At 41.2% G+C, this 23071-nt stretch overlaps 1 protein-coding gene across 8 annotated transcripts in view; it reads left to right on the top strand.

Annotated features, from left to right (window-relative positions):
* The window catches only part of akr1a1a (aldo-keto reductase family 1, member A1a (aldehyde reductase)), a 96470-nt gene that overhangs the window by 55565 nt on the left and 17834 nt on the right, over window positions 1-23071 (top strand). For 6 of the 8 annotated variants that reach the window (XM_072252460.1, XM_072252461.1, XM_072252462.1 and 3 more), the window contains 4 exons: window positions 4455-4583; window positions 6729-6848; window positions 21193-21344; window positions 21988-22183. In XM_072252460.1, coding sequence (XP_072108561.1) covers window positions 4500-4583; window positions 6729-6848; window positions 21193-21344; window positions 21988-22183 — 552 coding nt within the window. In that variant the 5' untranslated portion in view covers window positions 4455-4499. Of the gene's footprint in view, window positions 1-4418; window positions 4584-6728; window positions 6849-21192; window positions 21345-21987; window positions 22184-23071 lie in introns of all 8 variants that reach the window. The other 2 variants (XM_072252457.1, XM_072252458.1) reach the window with 2 other exon arrangements.

A 23071-nucleotide genomic window follows, 5' to 3' on the forward strand; every position in this document is an offset into this window, starting at 1 on the left:
AGGTATTAATACATAGTGATATTAGAAACAGAATTGATTTATGCCTTTCAAAGAGAGAATAAATTTCAGAGATGTGAGGGAAAAGCAAAAGAGTAGAACTGACAGGAAAGCTTTACTATGAAAGCAGGACAGATCTGATGGGCCAAATGGCTGTCCTGTGTACCATAACAATTTTATGATTCCATGTGAATGCATTTTGTTGTTGCTAAAAATTACTTCATCTCAAAGCATTTTTTTTCTTTACAAAGTGCTTTGAGGAATTTATGTGTGTATGATAACCTTCGATAAAATTAAAAATCCATTTAATTATTTAAAAAGTCTATGACCTAGAAATTCTTGCACACAGCACAGTATTTTTATGCAAAATGTACGTAAGTTTTATCAAAAACACAGTTACAGAGATAACTGGGTATGTGCAATGGTGTTAGTCCTCAAAGCAGAATTCTGAGTGCATAGGCAGTTTGCTAAAGGCACGGAAAGGCCTTGAATCCTGGAGGACCTGAACAGCCGAATGACTGAAATTTGTTCTGATGTTAATAAATGATTGTTTACCCTGGAACACAGAAGATAAAGCAGAGATTTTTTTTGGAACTATGTAAGATGATAGTGGTTTAACCAGGGTAAATAGAAGAAAGCTACATTTCTTCAGCATTAAAAATGCATGAAAAAATAAAATATTATACTTTCTTTGTCAATTTATGATTTTTGAGCCATCATTTTAACCATGAAGAAACAAATCTTACAGGTGAAAAGAAGTTAATGTTCATCAAGCATGTAAATTCTTCGAGTTCCGAAGTACAGCTGGCTAATATGTTAAAATGGAAAATGGTTCTTTTCTTAATAAGTGGAATTCAGCATTACGTAATGAGCTTCAGCCGGCTCAGTGGGCACGTATTTGTGACAGTGAGTAAGAACTGTTTGCTCTCTGCCCGCTGGTTTTAGTCTACTGGCCAACCATAACAGCTAATGTCATGCTACATTGGAACTTTGGGAGAAGGAAGCCTGCTATCTTCTTTTCTTGTTTTACCTCCATAACAAACAATTGAATTTGTTGAAGAATGGCTGAAACATAGCCATCCCCTTATGCATTTTATTTCATTCCACCCTTTCTTTCTGTGTTTTTTTAATTTTTCGTTGTTCCCACCACAGCCCCATCCAGGCTTATCAAGAATTGATACTTAACTTGAAAGTCAAATAGATGATTATCTTTAAGTATCTTTATGAATTGTATTGTATTCATAGAGCAGTACAGCACAGTACAGGCCCTTTGGCCCATGACGTTGTGCTGACCCTTTAACCTACCGAAAGATCAATCTAACCCTTCCCTCCCACATAGCTCCCAATTTTTCGATCATCCATGTGCCTATCTATGAGTCACTTAAATGTTCTTAATACATCTGCCTCTACTACCGCCCCTGGCAGTGCATTCCATGCACCTAACACTCTGTGTGTTTAAAAAAAATCTACCTCTGATGTTCCCCTTATTCTTTCCTCCAAACACCTGAAGATTATACGCCGTCATATTAGCCATTTCCGCTCTGGGAAACAGCCTCTGGTTGTCCATTCTGTCAATGCCCTAGCTCGCTCAGCCTTTCCTCATCAGATATACTCTCTAATCTCGACAGAATTTTGATAGATCTCCTCTCCACCTTCTCTGAAGCTTCCGTTCTGTAATGAGTTATAGACCACTACAGCATCATAAGACATAGAGCAGAATTAAGCCATTCTGCCCATCAAATCTTTTCTGCCATGGCTGATTTGTTATCCCTTTCAACTGCATTCCCCTGCCTTCTCCCCATAACCTTTGTCACCCTTATTAATCAAGTTCAAGTTTAATTGTCATTCAACCATATATGAGTTCCCAAGAATACAACCAAATGGAACAGTGTTCCTCTGGGGTCAAGGTACAAAACACAGTATCAAAAGTCATACACAGCACAAGGCACACATAGCACACAACATACAGTCACATAAAAAATATATAATATAGCCGAAGTCCCTGAGTCCATGGATGTTGTCAGCACGAACCAGCCCATAGACAAACACAATTCAGCTTGTCTTCCACCAAGTAAACAGTGAAGGGGACAACACTGATGGGCAGGGCCAGCACCTAATCCAGTATGGACGCCACGCCACACTGCCTCCAGCGTCACCTCTCCTGGGTGGCTGCAACAGATGACACTATGGCAGGAAGCCTTGTTCGAGTTTCAACCGAAGCCACACAACTACCCCGCTGTCAGTCTCACCAATAAACCAGTGAACTGGGCTTGCAGTATTCTACATTACTAATGTCCAACAGGGTCTTGTGATCCCCAAAAAAAAGTCCAGGAGAAGAATTCACTGTTAAATCAAGCATCGCTTTTTTGCACCAACTCCGACGCCTTTCTGTAGCAAACAGCAACATAATCCACACTGTCCAGCTCCTCTGCTAACAACCAACTCGCTGATGGGGAAGACCTGCAACATTTGAAGTTATTAATGACCTGCAGTGTCTTGTGATCGTAAAAAAGACTAAAGTACCTTTGGTTGGTTGCTTCTGAGTGCACCACTATCTTACAAACCTCCACTTTAAATACTGTATACCCGACGACATGGGTTCCACAGCCATCTGTGGCAACGAATTCCACAGATTCACTACTGTCTTGCTAAATAAATTTCTCCTTGTCTCTATTGTAAAGGGATGTCCTTGTGTTCTGAGGCTGTGTCCCCTGGTCCTAGACACTCCCACGATTGGAAACTTCCCATCCTTGTCCACTTTATCTAGGTCTTTCAATACTCAATAGGTTTCAATGAGATCCCTCTCCCTCATTCTTCTAAACTTCAGCAAGTGCAAGCCCAGAGCCATCCAACACTCCTCATACGATTAAGACAGAAGTCCTCACACCCATGGATAACGGTATTCACTGGCTGACTGGAAACAAACAGTAGACAGGAATAGGCTTTCTTCTGGGTGGCAAGATGTAGCAAGTGGTGTGTCACATGACACACATAACATAATTTGTATAAATTTCCTTGCAATGAAAGCACTGAATATATGATTACCAAATTTGCAGATTTTACAAAGAGGCTGCAAGAGGACAAAGACCTTGCACAGTGGAATACAAAGTGGAATTGTTAATTTTTTGGCAGAAAAATAATAAGTATATTGTCCATATGTTGAAAGGTTGAAAACTATGGGTTGCAGACGGATCTCATGATTCTCAAGAAGTTAGTGGAAGTCCTTAGTAGATAATGAATGCCTGCATATGGATGGCCTCTGCATGCAGATGAGCATGTGGGGTACTGGCAGATTGGATTTTCCAGCAGCTGCCAAGCTTTAGGCACCTTCTTCCGGATGGGAACAGAGGACTTCCACATGCCTTCTCTCTCCCCTGAGCTGTAACGCTTGGGGGCTGAACTGACAGCACTGAGTAGCATCACTCACTCACTGAATCAGGGAGGCTGATCGGCAGATGCTCTTCCCGTGCCCACTCACTCTCTATCAGAGTCATTCCTGCAATTCTCTCCCACTTACTATTTTTGTTCATTTCCGACTTAGGAACAGTTCAGTTTACGGACAGTTCTCAAGAATGGAACCCTGTATAACCCGGGGAGCACCTGTGTACAGCAACAGCAAGTAGTTAGGAAAGCTAACGGAAGTCAGAAGATTCTGCAGATGCTGGAAATCTTGAGCAGCGCACATGAAATGCTGGAGGAACTCAGCAGATCAGGCAGCATCTATGGAGGGTGATGGTGGAGGGGCGCCGGTTAGGCTGAACCTTCATTTCCCTCTATTGGTACTGCTTGATCTGCTGAGTTCCTCCAGCATTGCGTGTGCTGTTGTTAAGTTATACTTCAGTTACATGATTTGCATAGACACATTAGTTCGGGCATCTGGTGTCTGGCACACATATCCGATGGCTTGCCCAAACAAACATACTGAGTTTAGTTCGCACCGAAATGCTGGGATGCTTGAGAATATATCGCCAATATAATCACTTACACTCTAAAGTCAAAAAGCAAACTGCAGGCTTTTGTCAATCTCCAGCCAACACAGGTTCTTTGCTGAGAGTGTAATGCACTGAATTTACCTTCATCATCAAGAACATCTGGAAAAAAGTGAGTTTAATTTGGAACCCTAATGTGTATACTAAAGAGAAGAACTAGATACTAAAATCTGAAGTAAAACAGAACATGCTGGAAATACTCAGCAAATCAGATTTAATGTTGCAAATCGGCAGGATTGCAACGTTCCCCAATGTTAGCAAAAAGATAAATTTTGATATTGTTGTCATTTGAAACAATGGATCAAAGATCAAATACTCCTCCTTGGTCTAAGAATGGGGATTGTTGTTGATTAAGAAACACATTTAGATTCCACTTTCAGGCTATTAGAAATGATAGCTTATCAGTAATTTCTAATCATTTGGTATTTACAGGTGTGCATTTTGTTGTGTTTTTATGACTCTACACAGGCTGTATTTCTGTGATAGCTCACTATTCAACAAGCTGATTTAAACATGAGTCTCAACTATGTGACACTTGCAACAGGCCAGAAAATGCCATTAGTTGGATTGGGAACATGGAAGAGTTCACCTGGCCAGGTAAGTGTCTTAATTTGTACTATTCTTAATGGTCAATTCTTTGTTCTTTTAATCCTTTGAACTATTATGTTTCACTAATCATTATTTATTAAGTTGAAAGATACTAAAGTGGCAGTTAAGACTGGCATGTCATTGAACTTCCCAAAATCACTTAGAGTCTGAATTAAGTTCCCAGTACTCTGAATCAATCCTGGTCCAACTTTAAACTTCATATTAGGCTTTCCCACATTTTACAAAAGTTCATCTAAAAAAAATGGATTTTTTTTTGCATATTGAAGACTGTTGGCCTGATTGCCCCAGTAGAGTAACTAGAAAGATCTAAGATCCTACCCACCACAGACATCCTCTCATCTCTCTCCCTCCCATCAGGAAGTGAGATGGGGTGGACTCTTAACCTCACCAACTACCTCATCATGACCACCTTACTATCTATCTGCAGTGCACGTTTACTGTACCGTAACACTTCATTTTGCACTCTGTTGTCGTCTAAACTTGCGCTGCCACAATGCACCACTGTAATAAAGTGATCGTTATGGACAGTATTCAAGACAAGTTTTTCACTGTACCTTGTTACATCACAGTAATAAACCAATTTACCAATTTAATACAGATAAGGATCAAAATCAGAATCAGGATAATTATCGCTGACATATGTCTTGAAATTGGTTGCTTTGTGGCAGCAGAGCAGTGCAATGCCTAAAATATATTATAAGCTACAATAAGAAATAGGTATAAAAAATTAAATGAGTAGTGAAAAAAGGAAGCAAAAATAATGTGGTGTTTTTGGGTTCATTGTGCATTCAGAAATACAGTGGCGGAGGGGAAGCAGCTGTTCCTAAACTGTTGAGTGCATGTCTTCCGGCTCCTGTACCTCCTGTGTGGTGGTAATAATGAGAGGGGGGCATGTTCTGAGTGGTGAGTGTCCTTAATGGCAGATGCCACCGCCTTGAGGCATCGCCTTTAGAAGATGTGGTCGATGCCAGGGAGGTTAGGGCCCATAGTGGAGCTGGCTGGGTTTACAGCCCTCTGCTGCTTTTTCTGATACTGTACAGTGGTCCAAACTGATTCGATTTGGTCAACAGAGAAAAAGTTCTTCCCATTAATCTTAATTGGATCAAGATTCTTCTGCAGAGACTTCCTAATGCTTTGTATTTTGATTGTTTTACTGTTTTCAGATCAGTCTTTTAAAACTCTACACATTGGCTGATTCTTGCACATGTAATGAGATCAATGTAAAGTTCTGTTTGAATGCCATCTAGACAGACCACTCCATAAGTAAGTACGTGGAGATGGAAAGTGAAAAGAAAATGTGCAACGTGGTGTTACAGTTACAGAGAAAGTGCTGTGCAAGGAGGCAAGTAACGTGCATGGGCCATGATGGCGTAGACTGGGAGGTGAAAAGTTCATCTTTATAAAGGAAGTTGTTCATTCTAGAGTCTTTCAATAGTTTGATAAAAAAATGTCTTTGATCCTAGTGGTCATTGTAGTGGAATGATCCCTTGGTCATTTTCTCTTCTGTCCCCTCCATTGGACAGTAGCTTTATATCTTCTGTCCAGTGGGAGGGTGGAGAAGAGAGACTGACCAGGAGAGGAGTCCTTGATTATCTCAGTTCTTTCCCAAGTCAGATGGAGTCAATAGAGGGGAAGTTGGTTGTCATGATGCACTAATAACTCTCTGCAGTTTTTGTGGTCTTGGACACACCAGTTGTCATGCCAAACTGTGATGCAAGCAGATAGGATGTTTTCTATAAAAATTGATGAGGGCCATGCCAAATTTCCTTTTAGCCTTCTGAGGAAGGAGAGGCTTGGTATGCTTTCATGACTGTCACATCCACATGACTGAACCAGGACAAATTGTCGGTGATGCTTACACCTAGGAATTTGAAGCAATGACAGAATAAGTAATGCTGCTAACTCATATCTCCAGCAACCTGGCTTCAATCCTGACCTCTGGTGTTGTAGTGTGCAGCTTGGACACAATAAGGTGGGGGAGTGAGAATGTAGGGATTGTTCTGAGAGCCAGCAGACTCAATGGGCTGAATGGCCTATTTCTATGACATCGGAAAATACCAGAATATGAGCAAAACTCTGTCAATGGACTCTGAAACTTACTGACATTTTTAAGTCTTGCTTTGCCTTGTACAGGTGAAAACTGCGGTGAATTATGCCCTTGAAGTAGGATACCATCACATTGACTGCGCTGCTGCTTATGGCAATGAGCATGAAATTGGAGAAGCGCTCTTTGAGAAAATTCAAAACAGTAAGGTAAGGATGTTGCAGTACTTATGCTTATATAGGATCTGAAGAAATGAGAGCAGGAGATGGCCATCTGGCCCATCGAGCCTGCTCCACCATTCAGTAAGATCATGGCTAATCTGGCCATGGACTCATCTCCACCTACCTGCCTTTTCCTCATAACCCTTAATTCCCCTCCTATGCAAAAATACTCCCCTACTATGCAAAAATGCTTATGTAATTTGGAACTTTGGCTTTTAGTTAAGAATGAAATTGATTTTGAATTTATTCAAAATTGATCATTTGTCAGTTTTTGTATTTTGTGTAGTTTTCCACAAAATTGTATTTCTTTATTTTCCTGCAAGAAAATTATCCTCGAGGTACTATATTTTGAGATATGTACTTTGATAATTGCTTCTGAGTTTCACTTTGTGACTGTGGCCTTTGACCATGAACTTTATTCACCTGGACTCCGGAGTGGTTTTATACATCTGATCAAACTAGCGAGCAGGTTCTGGTATCAGGCTGGAAAAACAGCCCTTGTTGATTTAGTAGCAGCTGCTTTCAAAATTAGCTCTTTAGACACTTTAGATTCAGAAATGGAAAATCCAGCCAAAGTTTTCGCTGCAAATCATCTGCTCCTGCAGTGTCAGCCGAGGACATAATTGGTGTTTGCTATAATGCTCTTCGTGATAAAATGGCAATGGCCCCAGTTTAGATTTGGCTCGTAGCTCATACCTATTTTCGGGCAGCCAGAAAGCGAAGTCTAATGCTTGATCTTTACCATGTTCGTTTATTCATATTGAAAATTGATTGTAATTAAAACCCACTGTGTGCAAGTTTTATTTAAATCGCAGTGGTTAACCTCCAAATAAATAGTGGTACAAGACTCAGGTTGTTCAGTGACTGTTGATAATGGAGAGAATTGGATTTAAAATCAAAGATTCTGTTTTAGCTCTTAATTTGCAACGCATAACTTTTTTATCTATGTTTTACAGCTTCAAGTTTCTTGACACTTTTCTTTCAAAGCTATGATTCTTTACCCAGCATTTAGTTCCACTTAAAGATTTAACATTTTTACTTTATCTCAACATAGTAATCATATCTCCATAGTGAAATTGTGAATAAGTGCTCCTCATTATTTATTGGTAGTTATTTAAATTTATATTTGCATTTGCACAGTTTGTTGTCTTCAGGCTGATCTTTCATTGACCCTGTTATAGTTACTATTCTATAGATTTGCTGATATGCCCACAGGAAAATTAATCTCAGGGTTGTATATGGTGACATATGTATTCTGATAATAAAATTTACTTTGAACTTCAATGTGATTAGCACATAATAAAACTGTATCCTTTGGATACTATATTTCAAATACTGATGATATAAGCCAGATCTTGGGGATTCACCTTCTGGGGGAACTATGCGAGAGGCAGTGTATCCATGACTATTTTGAACTTGGTATATAGTCATATGAGACAGTGTTAACTCTCGTGGAACTCAATATTTCTACGTAAAGCGAAAGTGCTGAATGTTCATTGGAGTGGCAGTTCATTGTCACAATTGGACTCGCTTTCTCCTTCTTGTGCATTACTGCAGTTCAAACTATTTTCACTTAAAATGTCTGTGTTATTGTCCTTCAGGCTTACAACACTTTAAAAAAGAAACAGGGAGAGTTCAGGTCCAGAGTTCCCAATAGGAGAAAGAGTAAGGATAGTAAATCGAGGGAGGCAGAGATATTAAGGCTTTGATTTACAATAAAGGAAGCACATAGTACATTGGGAGCGTTGAAAATGGGGAGTATAGATGTTAAAGTAAGAAAATTAGGTGGACACAGAGGGACCAGGAAATATAACTGGCAGATCAGATGAAATAATATCCCAAGGATTCTTATATACAGAATATTAAGAACAATAGGCTTATTCATCTCCAAACAAGCAAACTGTATGGAGGCAATGGGGGGGGGGGGTGCGGGTGTCCTAAATGAATAGTACTCATCTGTATTCATTACAGACATTGTAGTTGGAGATTTCAGTTGAGGTGGTAAATTTCTAGAACACGTTAATGTTAAAGAGGAGGTTGTACTATTTGTTTTGGTGGATAAATTTCCAGGACCTAATGAGATGTGTTGCAGACTACGATGGGGATACAAGGGAGAAGATCACTGGGGCCCTGATGGAGATGTGTAAATATTCACTTGCCGCAAATATGGCTCTTTATTCAAAAAGGCGAGCAGGGTTACGCTGAGTAATTATAGGGCAGTTTGTTTAATTCAGTCTTAGGGAAATTATTGGGCAAAGGAATTGAGGGGCAAACTTAATCTACAAGGAGGATCAGAAGGATGGGAATTGATCTGGGGTATCAGCACAAATTGGTTGATGTGACTAATTTGAGTGTGTTTTTAAAGATTGAAATACTCAATTAAGTTAGACCTGATAAGAGCTATACAGTTGATTTAGTTTACAGTATCTTCAGAAAGATTATTGACAGGGTCCTTTACGAAAGGCTGATTATAAAGATTAGGGCCATGGGATCCAAGGCAAAATGGAAGTTGGATCCAAATCTGGCTTTGTTATAGGATTGTGATCGGAAGCCAGTAACCAGCAGTGTACCAGAGGGATCAGTGCTGGAACCCTCATCTATTATATACATAATTACTTACATGTGAATGCTGGAGATATGATTATTAAGTTGCTAGATAACACAGCCACACAATCAGTTGAGCCACTCCCTCACAGTTTTAGTGACTCGGGCTCAACCCTGACCTCCAGGGTCTCTCTGTGACCATATGCATTTCCTCCAGATGCTCCAGTTTCTTTGGTCATTCAAAAGAGATGTAGGTTGGTAGATAAGCTGGCCACTGTAAGTTGCCCATACTGTGTAAAATCTGTAGGATATTTGATAAAATATGGAGAGAATAGAACAATGAGATTAATGGAAGATGTAGTGTAAATGGGTGAAGATAGCACAAGACTTAGTTGGCTAAAGGACCTGTTTCTGTGCTGTATATCTCAAAGATTTTATTACATGAAAATTGGTGGCTGTTGAGAGTGAGGAGAATAACAATGATTAACACACAAAGTGCTGGAGGAACTCAGCAGGCCAGGCTGCATCTTTAGAGAAGAGTTAACAGTTGATGTTTCGGGCCGAGACCCTTTATCAGGACGCTTCATGAGTCCTGGTGAAAGGTCTCGACCCAAAACGTTGACGGTTTAATCTTTTCCATAGATGCTCCACCAATTCCTCCACCAATTTGTGTGTGTTACTTTGCATTTCCAGTATCTGCAGATCTTCTCGTGTTTTTGATTACCTGGTAACTTGGATAGCACAATGACACGTGGAACTTAATCTCTACTCAATAATTGGGCTTGAGTCACCAAGTCTAAATCCACTTTGGTCCAAATCAACAATGCTGATTTGGCCCAAAAGATGTAGCCCATTGTCTGTCCAGAATGTAATAATATTGATCTACCCCAACATTCTTGATCTTAAAGCATTGCTTAAGCTCTAGGCATACAGTTCCCACTTTTCGGTTCTTGCCAGTACAAGGTGATCAGCTGACAGTTCAGCACTTCCTAGTGATCAGGTATCCCTTTATTTTGCTTGATTGGATGAGATGGATTAAGTAACAAATGTGCTGTTTAACATATAAATAAACTACTTAGAAGCTGTGACACATACAAAGTTGTGTGTATTCAGATGGGTGATTTTTCTCACCTCCTTTTCTTTATCTCTTCCCCCCCCCACACACACACACACACACACTTGATTATGTCTCAATAGAATTTGAAAGGAGTTATGAAGTAAAAGTCATCCATGACATGACATCTAATATGAACCCTTGATCAGGCCTTTTTTTTAGATTATGAGGACACGCAGTCCTCTTTTATTGTCATTTGGTAATGCATGCATTAAGAAATGATACAATATTCCTCCGGTGTGATATCACAGAAACACAGGACAGACCAAGACTGAAAAACTGACAAAAACCACATAATTATAACATATAGTTACAACAGTGCAACAATACCATAACTTGATGAAGAATAGGCCAAAGCACAGTAAAAAAGTTCAAAGTCTCTCGAAAGTCCCACATCTCACGCAGACGGGAGAAGGAAGAAAACTCTCCCTCCCATGCCCGACCACAGTCCGACTCCGAGTCGTCTGAAAACTTCGAGCTCTAATCAGCCCTCCAACACCGAGTACCGAGCACCATCTCTGCCGAACGCTTCGACCTCAGCTTCGGTCGCCAGCAGCAGGCAAAGCCAGGGATTTTGGGGCCTTCCCCCCAGAGATTCTCGATCGCACAGTAGCAGCGGCAGTGAACCAGACATTTCAGAAATTTCTCCAGATGTTCCTCTGCTTCTCACGTCTGTCTCCATCAGATCAGAATTGTGCACGGCCTGCTACTTACAAATACAATACCATTTCACCGGAGAGGCTACGCGCACTGTGTCATGCCATCTTCTCCTCCCGCCCCCTTGCACATGGAATCATAGAGTAACAATGGTTACAGCACAGGAGGCCCTATCAGAACCATCCAGCTGGTATTCCGCCCTCTCATAGAGTTATCATCATGGATACAGGTCCTTCCACGCTAGTCCCATGTGCCAGTGTTTGGACCACGGCCTTCTAAACCTTTCTGATCCACATACCTGTCCTTTAAAAGTTGTTACTGTACGTGCCTCAACCACTTCCTCTAGCAGCTCATCTCAAATAAACCACATCAATGTCATCCCTTATGTGTAAAGTTTCCTCTTAAATCTTTCCCCTCTCACCTTAAATCTACGTCCTTTAGTTCTTGATTCCCCAATCCAGGGAAAAAGACTGAGTACTATGTGCCTCATGATATGATACACAGCCATCAGATCACCTCTTAGTCTTCTACACTCCCATGACTGATGCCCTAGTCTGCCCAACCGCCCTATAACCGAATCCCTAAAGTTCAAACTTCAAGTTGCAAAAGTTCAAAGCAAATTTATCATCAAAGTGCATGTAAGTCACCATGTAGAACCCTGAGATTCATTTCCTTGTGGGCATACTCAGAGGATCCATAATATATTGCTACTGACTTTAGTTACATAACATATTAAAACAAAACATTGCTTAAATCACCTCAGCCTCAGACTGCGTTGGAGGCCAAGTCCATGAGTATATTTAAGGCGGAAGTTGATCGTTTCCTGATCAGTCAGGGCATCAAAGGATATGGCGAGAAGACAGGTGCATGGAATTGAGTGGGATCTGGGATCAGCCATGATGAAATGGTGGAGCAGACTCAATGGGCTGAATGGCCTAATTCTGCTCCTATGTCTTATGCTCTTAAATACAAGAAACAATATATTCAATGAAAGACCACACCCAACAGAATGGACAAATGATAACAAACTGTGAAAATACAAGTAGAAAAATAAACAATAATAATAAATTAGCAATAAATATTGAGAACATCAGATGAAGGGTTCTTGAAAGTGAGTCCATAGGTTGTGGGAACAGTTCAGTGATAGGGCAAATGAAGTTCAGTGAAGCAATCCTCTCTGGTTCAAGAGCCTGATAGTTGAAGGGTAATAACTGTTCCTGAACCTGGTGTCGTGGGTCCTGAGGCTCTTGTACCTTCGTCCTGAGGGCAGTACCAAGAAGGGAGCATGGCCTGGATGGTGGGGGACCTGGATGATGGATGTTGTTTTCCTATGAGGGTGCCTGTGTAGATGAGCTCAATAATGGGGAGGGTTTTTATCCATGATAAACTGGCCCGTATCCATTACTTTTGCAAGCTCTTCTGTTCAATGGCACTGGTGTTTCCATACCAGGCCATGATGCAAACAGTCAATAAGCTCTCAACCACACATCTATAGTTTTAGATGACATGCCAAGTCTTCGCAAACCCAAAAAAAAAGTAGATGTGCTGCCATACTTTCTTCACAATGGCACTTACCTGCTGGGCCCGGGACAGATCCTCTGAAATGATAATGCTGAGGAATTTAAAGTTGTTGACCCTCTCCACCTCTGTTCCCCCGATGAGGTCAGCTCGTGGACCAACAGTTTCCTCTTCCTAAAGTTAATAATAAGCTCCTTGGTCTTGCTGACATTGAGTGAAAGGTTATTTTTGTGGCACCACTCAGCCAGATTTTGAGTCTCCCTCCTGATTCGTCACTTCCCTTGATTGGACCAATGACAGCAGCGTCATCAGCAAACGTAACTATGGCATTGGAGCTGTGCTTAACCTCACAGTCATAAGTAAACTATTCACGAGACGACACGAACATCAGCTAGCCATAAGAAGATATGATCCTCTGTTACTCATCTCTGTACATGCAGACCAAGAAGGACAATATTTCGTCTGGGGAAACTCCAAACATTTGACAGAAGCACAAAACAAGAAATCAAGAGAATTTTTAGAGCTTGGTTCTCTGTGGAAGACTCCATTAACAAGCATATTGAACCGAATGCAATTTATGAACCTATGCCTCTGCAGGATTGGGGCCGAGGGTTACGCTGGGGGCAGAGGAACCAACTTTCACAACGACCAATAAAGGGAAATGCGCCAGCGGAGATCAGTCAGTTATCTGGTTCGCCGGGACCCAGCAGAGACTACCGACCAGTGCAACAGCCCACCAATGAGAACAATGAGTCGGGTCAAGCACTCGGCAGAAACAACACTTAATTGCACAATGATGATGTCACCTCGACTGGTGATGAAACACTTGCAACCTAACCTCCAAGCTCGGCAAACAACCCTACAAACAAGCAACAATAGCTGTGTCGTCAACAAATTTATAGATGGCATTTGGGCTGTGCCTAGCCACACAGTCATGGGTGTCGAGAGGTCAGAGCAGTGGGCTAAGCACACATCCTTGAGGTGGAGGTAGGAGATGTTATTTCTGATCTGCACAGATTGGTCTTCCGGTGAGGAAGTCGAGGATCCAGTTGCAGAGGGAGGTACAGAGGCCCTGTTTTGGAGCTTTTTGATCAGAAGTGTAGGAATGATTGTGTTAAACACTGAACTGTAGTCAATAAACAGCAGCGTGATGTTAGTGTTATTTTTATCCAGGTGATCCAAGGCCACGTGAAGAGCCAATAAAATCACATCAGATTGCAGATCTCATGGTTCACCCAGGGCTTCTGGTTGTAGAAAACTCTGAACGACACTCCTCTACAGCTGTTTTATAAAGTCCATGACAACTGTGGTGTATTCGTTCAAATTCTCTGATGAATTCTTGAACAAAGTCCATCGACTTGAAGCAATCCTCTGCCTCCCGTGACCACCTTTTTGTTCTCCTTATCTCTGAAGCCTTGCTCTTTAGTCTTTACGTTTATGCTGGTAGGAGGAGGAGAGCCAAGTTATCAGATTTCCCGAAATGTGGTCTAAGCATGAAACAGTAGGCAATCCTAATTGTAGTACAGTATAGCAATGGGGTCAAGTTTATTGGGACCCCTGATGCTGCCGGTGATATGTTGATGATAATAAGCCCATAAGGCATAGGAGCAGAAATAGGTTATTTGACCCATCGAGTCTGCTCTGCCATTCAATTATGACTGATCCTTTTTCCTCTCCTAAGCCCCACTCCACGACCTTCTTTCCATAACCTCTGATGCTGTGGCCAATGAAGAACCTATCGATCTTTGCTTTAAATACAGCCAACAACCAGGCCTCCACAGCTGCCTGTGGTAACAAATTCACCACACCCTGGCTAAAAAAATTCTCATCTCTGATTTAAATGGATGCCCCTCTATCCTGAGACTGTGATCTCTTGCCCTAGACTCCCCCACCATGGGAAACATCCTTTCCACATTCAAAAGGTTTCAATGAGATCCCCCCACCCCCCCAATCCTTCTAAATTCCAGTGAGTATAGACCCAGTGCCATCATACGTTCCGCATATGACAACCCATTTTTATTCCCAGAATCATCTTTGTGAACCTCCTCCGGACCCTCTCCAATGCCAGCATGTCTTTTCTTAGATGAGGAGCCCAAAACTGTTCAGAGTACTCAAGGTGAGGCCTCACCAGTGCCTTATAAACCTCAGCATCACATCCCTGCTCTTGTATTCCAGAACTCTTGAAATGAATGCTAACTTGGCATTTGCCTTCCCCACCACCAACTCAACCTGCAAGTTAATCTTTAGGGTGTTCTGCACAAGAACTCCCAAGTTCCTTTGCATCTCAGATTTGTGGATTTTCTCCCTGTTTAGAAAATAGTCTGCACATTTATTTCTTCTACCAAAGTGAATGACCATGTATTTTCCAACATTATATTTAATTTGCCACATTCTTGCCCATTCTCCTATCTGTCTAAGTTCTTCTGCAACCTTCCTGTTTCCTCAACACTACCTGCCACTCCACCAATCTTTGTATTATCTGCTAATTTGCCAAAAAAGCTATCTATTCCATCATCTAAATCATTGATATACAGTATAAAAAGAAGCGGTGCCAACACCTGCAGAACACCACTAGTCACTGGTAGACAACCAGAAAAGGATCCTTTTATTTCCACTCACTGCCTCCTACCAATCAGCCAATACTCTAACCAGGCCAGTACTCTAACTTTCATGTAATACCATGGGCTCTTAACTTGGTAAGTAGCCTCACGTGTGGCACCTTGTCAAAGGCTTTCTGAAAGTCCAAATATACAACATCCACTGCATCCTCTATCTATCCTACTTGTAATCTCTTCAAAGAACTTCAACAGATTCAGCAGGCAAAATTTTCCCTTAAGGAAACCATGCTGACTTTGTCCTGTCTTGTCCTGTGTCACCAAGTATTCCATAATATCATCCTTAACAAATGACTCTAACATTTTTTCAACCACTGAAGTCAGGCTAACTGGTCTATAATTTCCTTTTTGCTGCCTTCCTCCTTTCTTAAAGAGTGGAGTGACATTTGCAATTTTCCAGTCCTCTGGCACCATGCCAGAGTCCAGTGATTTTTGAAAGATCATTAGTAATGCCTCCACAATCTCTAACTCTACCTCTTTCAGAACCCTATGGTCCTGTTCATCTCTTCGGGTGACTTATGAACCTTAGTCCTTTCAACTTTTTGACATCTTCTCCCTTGAGATAGTAACTGCACACACTTGTTTTCCCTCACACCCTTCAACATCAGGCACACTGCTAGTGTCTTCCACAGTGAACACTGATGCAAAATGCTTCTTTGGTTCATCTGCCATCTGCTTGTTACCCCCTTTATTATTTCTCTGGCTTCATTTTCTAGCAGTGCTATATCCACTCTCATCTCTCTTAATATTTATATATTTGAAAAGGTTTTTTCTATCCACTTTGATATTGTTTGCTAGCTTGCTTTCATATTTTTCCCTCCTAATGATACTTTTATTTACTCTCTTTAGCTTTTTAAAAGCTTCCCAATCCTCTATATTCCAGCTAATTTTCACTTTGTTGTATGCTCTCTCTTTTGCTTTTACATTAGCTATGACATTAGCTATGGGAGTAAATAAAGTGCTTGAGGAGTATAAAAAGTGCAAGAAAATACTTAAGAAAGAAATCAGGAGGGCTAAAAGAAGACATGAGGTTGCCTTGGCAGTCAAAGTGAAAGATAATCCAAAGAGCTTTTACAGGTATATTAAAAGTAAAAGGATTGTAAGGGATAAAATTGGTCCTCTTGAAGATCGGAGTGGTCAGCTATGTGCAGAACCAAAAGAAATGGGGGAGATCTTAAATAGTTTTTTTGCGTCTGTATTTATTAAGGAAACTGGCATGAAGTCTATGGAATTAAGGGAAACAAGTAGTGAGTTCATGGAAACTGTACAGATTGAAAAGGAGGAGGCGCTTGCTATCTTGAGGCAAATTAAAGTGGATAAATTCCCAGGACCTGACAGGGTATTCCCTCAGACCTTGAAGGAGACTAGTGTTGAAATTGCAGGGGCCCTGGCAGATATATTTAAAATGTTGGTGTCTACAGGTGAGGTGCCAGAGGATTGGAGAGTGGCTCATGTTGTTCCGTTGTTTAAAAAACGATCGAAAAGTAATCCGGGAAATTATAGGCCAGTAAGTTTGACGTCGTTAGTGGGTAAGTTATTGGAGGGAGTACTAAGAGACAGAATCTACAAGCATTTGGATAGACAGGGACTTATTAGGGAGAGTCAACATGACTTTGTGCGTGGTAGGTCATGTTTGACCAATCTATTGGAGTTTTTCGAGGAGGTTACCAGGAAAGTGGATGAAGGGAAGACGGTGGATATTGTCTACATGGACTTCAGTAAGGCCTTTGACAAGGTCCCGCATGGGAGGTTAGTTAGGAAAATTCAGTCGCTGGGTATACATGGAGAGGTGGTAAATTGGATTAGACATTGGCTTAATGGAAGAAGCCAAAGAGTGGTAGTAGAGAATTGCTTCTCAGAGTGGAGGCCTGTGACTAGTGGTGTGCCACAGGGATCAGTGCTGGGTCCATTGTTATTTGTCATCTATATCAATGATCTGGATGATAATGTGGTAAATTGGATCAGCAAATTTGCTGATGATACAAAGATTGGAGGTGTAGTAGACAGTGAGAAAGATTTTCAGAGCCTGCAGAGGGACTTGGACCAGCTGGAAAAATGGGCTGAGAGATGGCAGATGGAATTTAATACAGACAAGTGTGAGGTATTGCACGTTGGAAATACAAACCAAGGTAGAACATACAGGGTTAATGGTAAGGCACTGAGGAGTGCAGTAGTACAGAGGGATCTGGGAATACAGATACAAAATTCCCTAAAAGTGGCGTCACAGGTAGATAAGGTCATTAAGAGAGCTTTTGCTACATCGGTCTTTATTAATCAAAGTATTGAGTATAAGAGCTGGAATGTTATGATGAGGTTGTATAAGGCATTGGTGAGGCCGAATCTGGAGTACTGTGTTCAGGTTTGGTCACCAAATTACAGGAAGGATATTAATAAGGTTGAAAGAGTGCAGAGAAGGTTTACAAGGTTGTTGCCGGGACTTGAGAAACTCAGTTACAGAGAAAGGTTGAATAGGTTGGGACTTTATTCCCTGGAGCATAGAAGAATGAGGGGAGATTTGATAGAGGTATATAAAATTATGATGGGTATAGATAGAGTGAATGCAAGCAGGCTTTTTCCAATGAGGCAAGGGGAGAGAAAAACCAGAGGGCATGGGTTAAGGGTGAGGGGGGGAAAGTTTAAAGGGAACATTAGGGGGGGCTTCTTCACACAGAGAGTGGTGGGAGTGTGGAATAAGCTGCCAGATGAGGTGGTAAGTGTGGGTTCTTTTTTAACATTTTAGAATAAATTGGACAGATACATGGATGGGAGGTGTTTGGAGGGATATGGTCCATGTGCAGGTCAGTGGGACTAGGCAGAAAATAGTTTGGCACAGCCAAGAAGGGCCAAAAGGCCTGTTTCTGTGCTGTAGTTTTTCTATGGTTTCTAAGGACTTCCCCTGTCAGCCACAGTTGTATCATTTTGCCATTTGAGTATTTCTTCATTTTTGGAATACATTTATCCTGCACCATTTTTCCCAGAAACTCATGGCACTGTTGCTCTGCTGTCATTCCTGCCAGCATCTCCTTCCAATTTACTTTTTGCCAACTTCTCTCTCACATTGCTGTAAATTCCTTTAATCCAATGAAATACTGCCACACCAGACTTTCTCCCTATCAAATTTCAAGTTGAACTCAATCATATGGTGATGACTGCCTCCTGAGGGTTCTTTTACCTTAAGCTCCCTAATTGCCTCAGGTTCATAACATAACATCCAATCCAGTATAGCTGATCCACTAGTAGGCTCAATGACAAACTGCTCCAAAAAGCCATCTTGGAGGTATTCAACAACCTCACTCTCTTGAGATCCATTACCAACCTGATTTTCCCAATCACCCTGCATGTTAAAACCTTCTATGACTATCATAACATTGCCCTTTTGACATGCCTTTTCTATTTCCTGTTCTAATCTGTGGTCCACATCCCAGCTACTGTTGGGAGGCCTGTATACAACTGCCATCAGGGTCCTTTTACTCTTGCAGTTTCTTAACTCAACCCACAATATCTTTCATATCTTCCAATCCTATGTCACATCTTTCTACTGATTTGATGCCATTCTTTAGCAGCAGAGCCACACCACCCCCTCTGTCTACCTTCCTATCCCTCTGATATAATGTGTAACCCTGGACATTCAGCTCCCAACCACAACCATCCTTCAGCCATGATTCAGTGACGGCCACAACATCATACCTGACAATCTGTAATACTACAAGATCATCCACCTTATTTCTTATATTACATACATTAAGATATAACCCTTTGTGTACTGTATTTGCTACCCTTTTTAACTGTGCTTCGCTAATGCACTGACAGTCACCCTGCTGGCTGCAATTATGCCCTATCATCTGCCTGCCCTTCTTGATAATTTGCTTTTTTACCTTCCATCCTATTCTGTGTCCCTTCACTCTGGTTCCCATCCCCCTACCAAATGGGCAGAGATTTCTTCAACCAAACCTGATTGATGTCCCCAACAATTATTTCAAGGGCATCAGAGTAGGCTTTTTCTTGTCTGTTAATGGCAACACTCAGTACCTCGATTGCCTGATTAACATCGGCCTTTGATGGTATGTAAACTGTGGTCAGGGTGACAGAGGAGAACTCTTACTAAGTAATTCAGTTGGCACTTCATCATTAGCTGTTCTAGGTCAGGGGAATAAGAGTGCAACAAGACCACTCAGTCTTAAGCACCACAAAGAATTTATCACCTTTTACCTTTGAGAATTCCTCAGGTCTTTCCAATGTATCCAGCATGTCCAAAGTGAGCCATGTCTCCATGAAACACAGAACATAGCAATTCTTCATTTCCCTCCAATACAGGAATCTTGCCCTTAGGTCCTCAGTCTTATTCTCCAGCAACTGTACATTTGTTAACAGTATACTGGGTAGAAGTTTCATTGTAAGCTATTTCTGAACTCTTTCCTGTTTAATCTTTTCTACATCAGGCTGATCAAACCCGAACCTAATACTACAAGTGTGGCCCTCATTAGTGTCCAGTACAACTGCACATCGACTTCCCAACCTTTGTACCCAATACCCTGACTTGTAAAGGCCAACATACCAAATGCCTTCTTCACCACTCTTTCAACCTCTGACTCCACTTACAGGGAATGAAGTATTTGTACTCAATGTACTTGTAGTTGCTCTCTCTAGAGCCCTGAGAGTTACTGCCTTTCAGGTATTTGCGAAGATCCTCTACCACCTTGGCTGGCAGTAAGTACATTGCAGACATAAATTATTCACTGCTTTAAAATAATTCCTCCTTTATCTTTCTTTATTCGTGTCCCATCAAATAGGTATAGTTTCTCTTTCGCTGCTCTGCATAAATATTTGATGATCCCTTTATTCACACCTTCAAAACTTGCTTCCTACTCAACTTTTCTACATATGATCCAGAGCTCTTGGCTGTTCACCCTCCCCCTTCACAATGTCCCACATCATCCCTGGCCCCTGGGAGGCAGCCTCCTGAAATCAAGTCTGCTCTTCAAACTAAAGAATGTTCTATAAGTATTGCTCTTGTTTCCCTGCTCCTTCAATTTTGGAGAGCTGAGTAACTCAGTGGTGGTTTGACTTAGCCTTGACTTCTTTTCGAGGAAACCTGTCATCCCATCGGTATTCGGAACTGAGACCAAGACGCTACAAGATATATCCTGAAGCTTTAGCCTGGCAGGTGTTTTTCCATTCCTCCCAGCTGTGGGTGAACACTTTCTGAAATATGCTAATCTGTAAAAGACTGTTTTGCGGATCAGCCAAACAAGTTGGTTGTTGCTCAAACTCCAAAATCCAGAACAGAAATTCCTCTAGCTTATGACACTTATTTAGAGGATATGGGAAATATTACAGAGTTCCCTTATAGCACGGGACATTCCACAGGTCTGAGGTGCCATACCTTAACTAGATTAACAGTTATGACAAATAATTTACTGATGACATCTGCTCCTGGCTGAAGCCTACGGTTACCTAAAAAGGTGTCAGGAGAATGCACTCTAACAGGTGTATGTAACAAGACAAGCTGTTGAACCACTTAATGTTAATTACCCCAAATCATGTTTATTTGAACTGTCTGCATCTTTGTTTGAACCAAGTGCTGTTTAAACTCGGACTGTTTCCCTTTACTCTCTGGGTCCATTTCCCTGCTCCCTTTGCTCTGTATGGTGGATTAGTGACTAAATTAAACACCTCTTCCTAGTGCCCACTGCAGTTGCTTGCAGCAACTGTTATTTTGATCATTTTAGTTTCCATTTTGTTGAGAATCACAGTAGGATTACAAATGACAGAAACAAAAACTGTAACAGGTGAATGTGGATCCGAGCCTAGGTTTGCTCTGTGGTATTTGAAGGAAAGGTTACTTAGTGTTTTATATAAAAAATGCATTGTTATCCTTCTATAGTCCATCAATCGGGAAGATATTTTCATTACATCCAAACTTTGGAACACCAAGCATCACCCAGATGATGTGGAACCTGCGTGTCGTAAAACGTTGGCAGACCTGCAGCTGGACTGCCTGGATTTGTATTTGATGCACTGGCCAATGGCATTTGAGTAAGTAGAGTTGTGCTTATGTAACTTCATACAGCTTTATTTCATCTCCACGTTATAGTTGCATTTCCAAATCTTAGGAGTAGTTGAGAGATTTTTTCCCCCGTGATAACAGCGCCTGATTAAAGCAAACTAAATGTTAGGTATATCCAGCAAAAACAAACAAGCTGCTGGAGGAACTCAGCAAGTTGAACAGCTTCTGAAGAGAAGGGGGAGGGGAAGGAAATGCTGAATCAGATCAGAATCAGGTTTGTTTTCACTGACATATGTTGTAAAATTTTCTTTGTGGCAGCAGTAGGGGACAATACATAAAATATTACCTAAATAAATAGCATGAAAATGAGCAAAATAGTGAGGCCGTGTTCATGGACTGTTTGTGAAAGCTGATAGTGGCGGGAAAGAAGCTGTTCCGAAAACAATGAGTGTGCATCTTCAGGCTCCAATACCTCCCCCAGTGGTGGTAGTGTTCAAAACTAGGACTGAGATGGAGAGGGAAGGTAGCCGATATAAACTGGGACTCCTTTTCTACAGCTCAGGTCAAATGAATTCATGCGCTAGCCTGAAATGCAAGAAAGAGCAGAGACTCAGAATGGCAGAATGGGGAAATCCTCCCTCCACAGATAATGATATAGTTCTGTCTCTACAGACGGGGCAACCTTATGATTCCAAAGAATGATGATGGTACAGTGCGTTATGCCAATACTGATTACAAGGACACCTGGAAGGCCATGGAAAAACTACTAGAAAAGGGTTTGGTCAAGGAGCTTGGCTTATCCAACTTCAATGCAAGGCAAATAGATGATCTATTATCAATTGCAACCTACAGACCAGTTGTTAATCAGGTCAGTGTCAACAACACTATGTTTAATGAGCTTTCTTCCAATTTAGAAACATTTTTATCATGAAAATGACTTGTATTTAAGATCGTAAATTGCTGTATAACTCTTGTCTGAATGCTAGGGGTCAACCAATAACAAGGAATTAGAGGAAGCCATGGAGCTGTCAAAAATATAAGCTCTCATAGATATCTATATCTTATGTCTGTGTACAATAATTGGGTACCACAACAGTCTTAATTTCAGAAATATCATTTGTTGCACATAGGTGTATACAGAGGCGTATCTACAGAAATGGCAAGCACTGAAATTGTGCCCCTGTCCAAACATCTGACACCCATCTTTTAGATAACTTTACCATAATATCAGCTCAAAAATACAAGTCAAGCTCTTTAATCTTTTAATTAACAAATTATGGCACTACATGAAAATTATAACTGCACCTTCCATGCTTTCACTGATGCAAATTGGTCTATGATGTGATCAAAGCCAGTTTTTTTCAGTTTCTTCTCTTTCTACACTCAGCAGAACAAGATCACAGAGTCTGCCTTGGAGGCCTATGGAGGCTCTCAAATACGAAAGTATTAGTCTTAACTTGCTGAATGATCTCTCACAGCTGGCGATGGTTAGCATTATCTGAATAGCAATGCGAGGATTGATGGTCTGACGGGGAATAGAGAAGACAACAGATACAAAATGCGGACATTTTAGAAGGAGGAATAGACCAGCCATGAGCGAGTCACTTCCTCACCATGACCATTTCCCAATTTCCTCTTGAACCAAGTTTTGTTCATTGAGCGGTTATTTGTTGGTCGAAAAGGCCCCTCACTGTTCTGGAAATACTTCGAACCCAGCTTTATTATTTCTGTTCTCAACGTGTCAGGCAGAATTGCT

This window comes from Mobula birostris, chromosome 3 (genome assembly GCF_030028105.1).
Source record: "Mobula birostris isolate sMobBir1 chromosome 3, sMobBir1.hap1, whole genome shotgun sequence".
In the NCBI taxonomy this organism is placed as follows: domain Eukaryota; kingdom Metazoa; phylum Chordata; class Chondrichthyes; order Myliobatiformes; family Myliobatidae; genus Mobula; species Mobula birostris.